The sequence below is a fragment of the Amia ocellicauda genome, chromosome 3 (assembly GCF_036373705.1).
Source record: "Amia ocellicauda isolate fAmiCal2 chromosome 3, fAmiCal2.hap1, whole genome shotgun sequence".
Lineage (NCBI taxonomy): Eukaryota > Metazoa > Chordata > Actinopteri > Amiiformes > Amiidae > Amia > Amia ocellicauda.
In genome coordinates, this window is record NC_089852.1 from 29,035,209 (window position 1) to 29,044,343 (window position 9,135).

Below are 9,135 nucleotides of genomic sequence, written 5' to 3' on the forward strand. Positions count from 1 at the left end.
GCAGAGATACTTTCCTGCACAACAATACAGGGGAATAAAGAGTATGGTATTTTCTTACAGGCAGAATGATGAATATGATTATGATTATGATTATTCCCTAGATTGTTTTGAGAATTTCTTATTTTGGTCACTTAAAAACTAATCTTAGTGGAATACTCAAATATAAAACACTATATATTTAAAAAAAACGTGAGGGTTACAGAGCTTGTTGAAAATCATCACAAGGATATTTTCCGAATGTCATTTTTAATCTTCAAAGCAGAACAGGCCACATTTTCTGGATAACAAATGTGTTCAAATATTTAAAGAAAGTTTTCAAAACCTAAACAGAAGAGCTCAAATTCATTACCTGACAGTAAGCGTGACTGGAAGAGTCTGGATTAGTACGAATTACAGGATGTGTGGCAGTAGAGTGTAGGTACACATGGTAAAAACAGGGATAAACACTCAAATTAGGCCAGATTTCAAACACAGTCATGTTCACAAATTAATTACACATTCATTACAGAAAGAAAGACATTGTAAAGTGCTAGGTAAACGGAAATCACACGCAGCAGAACCCTGTGTGCATTGTGGAGAATGGGCACGCGTGGAGAGATCCCGGTGTGAGGTGTGAGGTGTGTGTGTGTGTGTGTGTGTGGGTGTGTGTGTGTGTGTGTGGGTGTGTGTGTGTGTGTGTGTGTGTGTGGGTGGGTGTGTGTGTGTGTGTGTGTGTGTGTGTGTGTGGGTGTGGGGGTGTGTGTGTGGGGGGGGGTGTGTGTGTGGGTGGGTGTTGGTGGGTGTCGCTCCAACCTGAGCCGCCAATTTTTCACGACTCTGTTGCTGGTGCGGCGTGTTCCGGTACAAGCCGGTTCGGGGCATTCTGCAGCGATAGCACCGCTCGGAAAGGGTTAAACATTTCGGAAAGGGGTGTGGCCACCCAGGAGGAAAAAGGTAGAGAGGGAGAGGTAATGTACTCAGTCGGAGCGCCGTGACTCGACAAGTGCTGTGATCTCACCTGCCGCCGCGTCTGGACTGTGAAACACGCCAGCATTGGATACACCTGGTGCGCACACCTCTGTCCCCTCTCACTCTCCCAACGTTTACACAGAAGAATCGGATTTTACAGTCCAAATCCCGGAGAGCAGCCTGACTGACAGCCTGAGACAGGTAACTGTTTTCTCTCATATGTGTATATGATTACTGTATATGTGTCTGTTTGGTAGGTGGGTGAGGGGGCATCTTATTCTCTCCTACAAAATGGCAATGAAACAATGAAACGTACGTTTTGTCGTGACAGTTTGTGTTTTAAACGTTAAGATTGTCCCGCAGTTGTTGTTTTTTTTCCACTAACTTTGGGGAAACCGCAGTTCATATAAATATAAACGCACACACACATGTTTAAGTTTTTCAGAAGTATTTCTGAGAAGGCCACACTTACAAGAAACGTATAAAGGACCAGTTTACCGGAATAAAGTTACAGTATAAAAATTGGTTCAACGATATATGTACAAATCACCTTCCTCTAATTACTGTGGAGGTACAGGAGGCTACTTAAACTCGGGAGCGACTAAGGAAAGTTCAGTTGCGGGTCTCAGAACGAGATACAGATGTGCATTCTTGTGGTATTGTGGTCATTTTTTATGAACTCAAATCTGTATACTAAACAGAACTAATATACACGCATTGGCATGTATTGGCATACGCACGCCGGACAGGGTAGTAATGCTCGGGCGGCAATGAGTCGAGATGCGGTGCTGAGTGCAGCTGTTTCGGTGAGACTAAAACGATAACAATTACAACCTCTACAACAGACTACACCAATAAATTAATCAATTAATCAATACCACGAAGGCGAACTTAATATTTAAGGTGCAGGTGTCTTCCTTCAGCCGCAGCCCCGTGTTACTGAGCCCGGAGGCGCCACGTTACTGCAGCGCTGTGTCGGAATTCATTCACAGCGGAGTTTAACTGAATGCACTGATGTGAAAGGACAGCAGGGTAAGAGTCATAAGCGGGTAAAAATAAGTCTCCCTCACAATTATGTTTCATTTTCTGTGCTATTCGATTGGAACGCCACATTCAGAAGCTTAATAACAAACAAACCAGTAAATAGAATACCAGCTGACGTCTAGTCGTCGAGACGAGCTATTTATATCATCATCATCACCATCATCATCATCATGTTGCGTGTTAAAGCCCGGAGAGTCGGTCTGACCTGTCGAGTGGGAATCTCTCTTAATTGCAAATTAAAATTCACCCAGACTGACTGTCTGTTGGGATTTATTGCCTTACAGTTCAAGTGTAGTTTGTTATACCACTGCGCAACCCAACTGGACCGGTTTGCTGTGCTGTCCTTGAAATTGCTCGCAAAAGCAAAAACCCAAACGTGGCGACTGTGAATTTGATTTGAAGTCTTGTATAAATGATCATGGTCTTGAAATAACTGCAACGAACCGCTTCCACGCACTCAAGTGCTGACCAGTAAATACAGTGCTTTCCCGGTGCTCATCCCCTGTCCACGGCAGAGAACCGTCGGGTTGGGATCCACAGCTCTGGAGCCAGACTATTTCCAAACCCCAAGTGCGTTTTACCCACTCAGGGATTCGTTGAGTATAATTAGTCGGATTTAAGTGATTCAACAGTTTTTCATTAATGTGTGTGTATATATATACAATTATAATTAAAGAGTCAAATGCAGTACTCGAATTGAGGGGTAACAGCGGGGAGCACGTTTCCGTTGTTCACACAAAATGTTCCCTGATCAGAATGAGGTAATTAACCAACTTGTATCCAGGTCCAGGCGAAAGGCCATAGTGGGCTTCCTTTACATGATGTTAGAACAGTATGGGACTCTACGTATATATACATAATACACAAATTGATGAATATTTGAATATCGATTTCGTTTGATTTCTAGTTAATTTCATTAATGCAAAGTTTGTCTTGTATTAGAAGCCAGGTGTTATTCATATTCACAAAGTGCAGTTTAAGTGATAATACTATACAGTACACCTCAGAACTGCATTCTACACTTCACAGTATTGTGTATTGTGTGAGGCACGGTAGTACAGTGTATTGTAGTGTACCATATGAATAAAATGTATCTTTCTTGCTGGGACATAGAACGCAGTGCCTGAGCCCAGTGCAGTCACACAGCTCAGTGTCCGGCTGGCGCACAGCTCCCCCGCCAGCCTGCAATCACACAGAGTAAAAACAGTTTCAGATTTGGTCGAGTCGGTGAGTCATCACATCCCCCGTCACCAATGTCTAGAGCTGCTGCACCTTCATAAAGCTGGTGTAAGTGGGGCAGCTGTTAAAGGCTTATGAATATTGTGTGTGTTGGCTGGACAGCTCAGAGCCACAGCTGCCCCTCGGGGATGGTGTCTGTGTTTGGGCAGGTCGTGCCAGTCTGTCCTGTGTAGACAAGTGTCAGCTGCCCCACTAGTGTGTGTCCACTGAGAAAGGGACCCAGCTCACAGCAGGGCAGGGGCACACAGTGGGGGGAGGGTGCCCGAGGAGGCAGACCTTGCAGTTGTTCAATGTGGGAGGCCATTGATACCACACTGTCACTGAGATGCAGAGGGAGGTAACAAAACAGCCCAGCACAGCTCGGCCTAACCCAGCCCAGCCCAGCCCAGCCCAGCACAGCACCACCCCAGCACAGCACCACCCAACACTGTACTGCACTGTGCTGTTACAGAACAGCACAGCCCAGCACTCCTTGTATTTGCAGATTTTGCTGCTTGTTATGATCCTGCTCGGTGTGACGATTGTAGATATTTTTCTTCCCTGTTCTTCTGGTGCTCTGCTTCCTGCCCAGAGACGAGGGTGTCCCACCCCCACCCCCACCCCCCTCCCTCACTGCCAGACCACAGAGCCCCCCATCACTCGGCAAACTGCACTTCAGGGTTTAGGAGCTTTAGATCTCAGAAGGCGTGGAGTGCTGTAACGGACAGCGCAGTGCAGAGTCCTACAGTGTTGTGCAGAGCAGAGCGACCACACACAGACCACAACAGTGTTCCAAGTCAGCTCTGCTGGCTTTACAGCTCAACAGCACAGATATTTACAACTGCAATCTGTGTAAGAAACAGCCACACGGCCAGCTTGGGGATAACAGAGGTCAGGAAGAGGAACTGAATGAGTGGGAAACGAACTCGTAGGCAGTACGTGTGTGCATGGGACACAGGGAGCTGAACTTGGGCAGGACTGGCCCCCACATTCGAACCCTTTTTGCTCTGCAGATTATGCAAGAATAGCTCTCGGGTCCTGCTGTAGATCAGGGGGTAGTAGCAGCGTCCCACAGCCGGCCTGGCCCTCCCCCTGCCACCCCCAGGCGGCTGTGCCAGGTGCGGTGTGGCTCAGACTGGCGGTGTGTGGGTTTATGAGGCGCTGGGGGAAGACTCGGCTGCTGTCTGCGCTGCACTCCCACATAATGACACAGCGGAGCTGTCGCTCTGGGCCAAGCTGCCTGACCTCTCACACCACCGCCTCCCATTACCGACTTCTGAACAAATTTCTTTACAACTTCCAGACAGGACGAATGCACACAGGAATAGAACGCTGTGTGTCTCTCTGCCCTCAGGAGATAAGAGAACATTTTATCTCTTTTCTTCTGACTCTCCCTCTCTCTCTCTCTCTCTCCCTCTCTCTCCCCTCCATCACAATCCTCGCAGACAGATGTATCCCTGTCTCTCTGTGCATGTGCGTGGGGCCTACCAAGGCAAACTGCACAGTCAAATGGACAGAGACACCAGAGCTGTGCTGGAGAGCCCCTCACAGGTGTACGATATTTCTGTGTGAGCAGCAGGTACTGCAGGGCCTGTGAGGGGTTTTGTTTGAAGAAGGGAAGGATTTTGTCACTGGATGCACAGCTGCTGCTGTTTAAAGCTGTTGTGTTGTCTGGTTGGTGCAGCGTGGGGGGGAAGCAACAGCCCTTGTTGACGTGCGGGGGCCTCTGTCTGCCTGCTTGGCCAGGAGATTGCAGCGCAGCAGCTGTACTCTAGGTTCAGGCGCTCCATCAGGGAAAAACAATCGCACTCGGGTCGATAGAGGCTGCTGCAAGTGGATTTGCCAGCAGAGTCTCTGGGACCCTGGAGGACCTGGCCCGGTCTGTGGGACTGACCCTGTCTACTGAATGCCTCCTTGATTGTGGGCCTGAACATCCCAAGCCATGCCTGGGAGGCAGAGAGTGCTGGCGTCAGACAGGGCTGAGGTAGTAAGGGAAATATCTACAGGCCAGTGAGGTCAGAGGTCAGTTGAGACAGGAAACAGGATTGTAGTGTTCAGGGGGGCGTGTTGTGGGAAGTGAGTGTGTCGGAGACTGACAGGACCGTGAGTGAGTGAAATTATCACGAGATTGTTTGTTTTTACAATGATGTAGCTTTTGGCAACTGTTCCTGGAGAAGGTGCATTTCTCATGAACACAGTGAAACAGCGCTGAATGTGAGAAGTGCTTCCTTCAGCACCTCTGCCCCCCCCAAAAAAATAAAAGATTTTCTTGCACTGATCCGCTCATGACGGCAGTCTCAGAAGGACACCGTTTCCCAGCCGTGTTCCTCCGATGACGCCCTGCCGGGTTCCAGCTCCTGGTTGCTGCAGTGATTATTTTAAAGAACACAAAAGCCTTGATAAAGTCAGATGATGAAAGAACAAATACTTCTCAGCTTCTCCCCCAGCTCTTCCCTTCTCATGGTCCTTGGTTACGTTTGTGGAGAAGGTGTGTGTGCTCTGTTTGTCCCCCCGTGGGACATGGCCGGGGGCATGTGCGGTGCTCTGGTGGGCAGTGCTGCTCTGCTCTGCTCTACGCTGCACTGCGTGCTGGGGGCCTCTCTGCTCCATTGATCCCTGTGTGTTCCCTGAGTACACAATACCTGTGGGTCACACACTCTGCCTTTTCACCAGCCTTAATCCCTCCAGATCCTCTTGGCTGCTCCCCAGGGCCACACTGACTCCAAAGCAGCACCCTCTCTCCCACACTCTCCCTCTCCCATAGTTTACTCTCCTGGGAATCTGTGTGTTTACAGTGCTTATCAGTCTGATTAGTGGCAAGGGGCTTTCTGGGTTCACACACACACACACACACAACACCATGTGACCTGAGCTACTATTGTGTATGAGAGAGAGATGGATGAGAGCTGCACAGAGACAGAGGGAAGTGCCTGGGGGGGTGTTGTGTTGTAAATTGCTGGATGACTTATGATTCACAGAACAGGTTCTGCTGTCTGCCAGTCCTCACCTCCTCAACCACAAACACACACAAACACAGCCTGGCCCTAAGCCATACCTCCCTGGATTCCCCTCTCCACACAGCCCCCGGCCTGGGGCTGGGCCCTGTCAACAGCCCCCCTCCCTCTCTCTCCTTCTCCTTCCTTCCCTCCCTCCGTCTCTCCTCTTCCACACACCTCTCTCTCACTTTGTGGGAAGTACCTGGCAGCTGATCTGTACTGGAGGCTTCCGCCTGTACTTGCCGTTGTCGGGGATGCTATGGCACAGCGACGATCACGCTGTTGGAGGGGGGTGGGGGTGGGGGTGGTTGTGGGTGTGGGTGTGGGTGTGGGTGTGGGAAGGGTTGTCACCCTGGAAACGGTTGACTACAGATATCCCACCCTACCACAGACCCTGACAGATGCCTGACCTCTCCCTCTCTCTGTGTCCCCAGGTCAGCTGAACACAGGAGCCCTGCGCGGAGATGCTCTGGACATCTTGTCATCTCTGAGCTGCAGCAACACAACGTGCCCCCCCCAGTCACAGCCCCGGCCCCCCCACTGTCTGCTCTTCCTGTCTTCTCTGCTCCTGCCCCCCCTCGCCATGTTCTGAGTGTCTTGCTGTCCTGGAATCAGTCTGCGCTGCCTCTCGCTCGCCTGCCCGGAGCCCCATGGCGCACCCCTATGAGCCCTGGTTCCGCCCAGCGCCCCCTGGTGGCACTGGTGAGGACATGGGCGTACCGTCGTGGTGGGAGCTGCACGCTGGCACCAGCAGCTGGATGGAGCTGCCAGGGGGGGCAGGGGGGCTGCAGGGTGCTGGGCAGGGAGGGGGCATGAGCCTGCAGTCTCTGGGCCCCTACAGCTCTGACCCCCAGCTGTGCGCACCCCCTCCCTCGCACATGGCCCCCAGCTCACCGCAGCTCTTCTCGCAGGACAGCTACAAGCAGCTGGAGGCAGGGGTGGGGGTTGGAGTGGGAGTGGGGGGGCAGGAGCAGCAGCACCCCCTAGAAGAACCCCTGGAGAGTAGCGGGCGTCCCAAAACCCAGCGCCGGTCTGCCCCCCGCGGCTCTGGCCAGGCTGTCTGCCGCTGCCCCAACTGCCTGGACGCCGAGCGCATGGGGCCCTGCGGCGGGGGGGCTGGGGGGGGAGATGGGGGAAAGAAGAAGCACCTGCACAACTGCCACATCCCGGGCTGTGGCAAGGCCTACGCCAAGACCTCGCACCTGAAGGCTCACCTGCGCTGGCACAGTGGCGACCGGCCCTTTGTATGCAACTGGCTGTTCTGTGGGAAGCGCTTCACACGCTCCGATGAGCTGCAGCGCCACCTGCAGACGCACACAGGCACCAAGAAGTTCACCTGCAGCGTGTGCCACCGCGTGTTCATGCGCAGCGACCACCTTGCCAAGCACACACGCACCCATGAGCCCCCCCGCGGCGCCGACGATGACAACGAGACTGCGGCCCCACCCCCCCCCTCCAGCACAGCTGCTGTCGCCCCCGGGCCCCTTGATGCCCCTCTCAAGCCCAAGCGGGAGCCGGACACCAGTGGCCCTGGCCAGGCTAACTGAGACTCCAACCTACACTCCTGACCGGGCAGCAGTGGGCCCAGCTGTGCTCTGGGGGCAGTGCTGGGCAGAGAGCAGCCGACGGATTGCCTCGTCTGACACTGACCTGCAGGGGGCACTGTAGAGTAGAGCCTCATCCAACACTGACCTGCAGGGGGCGCTGTAGAGTAGAACCTCATCCAACGCTGACCTGTAGGGGGCGCTGTAGAGTAGAGCCAGGCCTGAGCGCTCAGAGGCCAGTGGGGGGACACTGGAACACTCACAGGCCGGAGGGAAGCTGTCACCCTGTAGTTTGTGTTCGGTTTGTTTCATGAGGCACTTAATTAATTTTAGTTTGCGTTTTCAAGGAGTCGTTGTTGTATTTAAGATGCATCACTGGAGTCCTGCTGGGAAGCCTCTACCACACTGGGACATAGTCCTGCTCTGACGGGACACTGAGAGCCCAGACACAGTGGGCCGACCCGCTCCTGCCAACGCACCCACACCACTGTGCGTCTCCACACCCACATGCAGATGTCACGAACACACACACACACACACACACAAACACCCACCCACCACTATAGTGCTGCTTTGCCATGGGAACCAGCACATACCCCACCTGCGAGAGAGGGTTCCTGTCCTCCTCTCATTCCGATGCAGTGGCAGTGCTAATAACGCTCACTTATGACAGGAATGTGATGAGTAACGAGCCTGTGGGGTAGAGCTGGAGGACTGTGGTGTGATGGAGGAAAGGAGGATTGATGAGAAGGGAAAAAAACAAAACACAAGATGAACAAAACAAGATGCTGAGTGTTAAATGGAGAGAATGACGTATTTAAACCTTCCTGTAAATAGTTGGTGTAGTTCTGGTGTGGTTGATTCTACTGTATGCTTTAGTCTGAATTCCAAGGAGAGTGTGTGTGAATGTGTGATTTTGTGTGTTTGTGTAGCGGAGAGGTGATTATGTGCACAATTTCTAGCCACCACAGTGAGACTCGGTGTGCGCAGTCTGCTTCCCTTCCTGTCTCGTCTCCATTACATTGGTTTGTTTTTTTAATTATTGAATTTCTTAAAATTAGAATAATACAAAGTTTAAAGAGTAATAATATTATTAATAATTAAATAAATGTAGAATTCCAAGTAGGGTATTTTTTTATTATTTGTGTGTAATTGTGGTTTTGTTTAAACACTGTGAAACGCACAGAGAAAAAAAAAAAAAGTTTTGAAGTCTGCGATTAAAGATGTTTGTAGTCCCAGTTCCTTGTGTGTTGTGTTTTGTGAGTTGTGTGAGTTGGAGCAGAGCTGTAGAGAAGCCCTGCCCCCACTGCCCATCAGTGTCCTGGCCAGGCAGAGGCCGACTGGGTCAGGCCCTGCCATACAGTGCCACGCAGCAGGGGCAGTCA

General features: G+C 51.5%; 1 protein-coding gene across 1 annotated transcript; it reads left to right on the top strand.

The window, feature by feature from the left end:
• The first annotated feature begins 891 nt into the window (after positions 1–891).
• On the top strand, positions 892–8,988 carry sp6 (Sp6 transcription factor). Its single transcript, XM_066698905.1, has 2 exons — positions 892–1,149; positions 6,641–8,988. Exon 2 carries the CDS (start codon positions 6,857–6,859, stop codon positions 7,751–7,753), a length of 897 nt encoding a protein of 298 aa, XP_066555002.1. The 5' UTR covers positions 892–1,149; positions 6,641–6,856; the 3' UTR covers positions 7,754–8,988.
• The last annotated feature ends 147 nt before the right edge of the window (positions 8,989–9,135 follow it).

What these genes read in the sequence shown, in the direction of transcription:
- sp6 (XM_066698905.1), top strand. Translation starts at nt 6,857, where the DNA reads ATGGCGCACCCCTATGAGCCCTGGTTCCGCCCAGCGCCCCCTGGTGGC.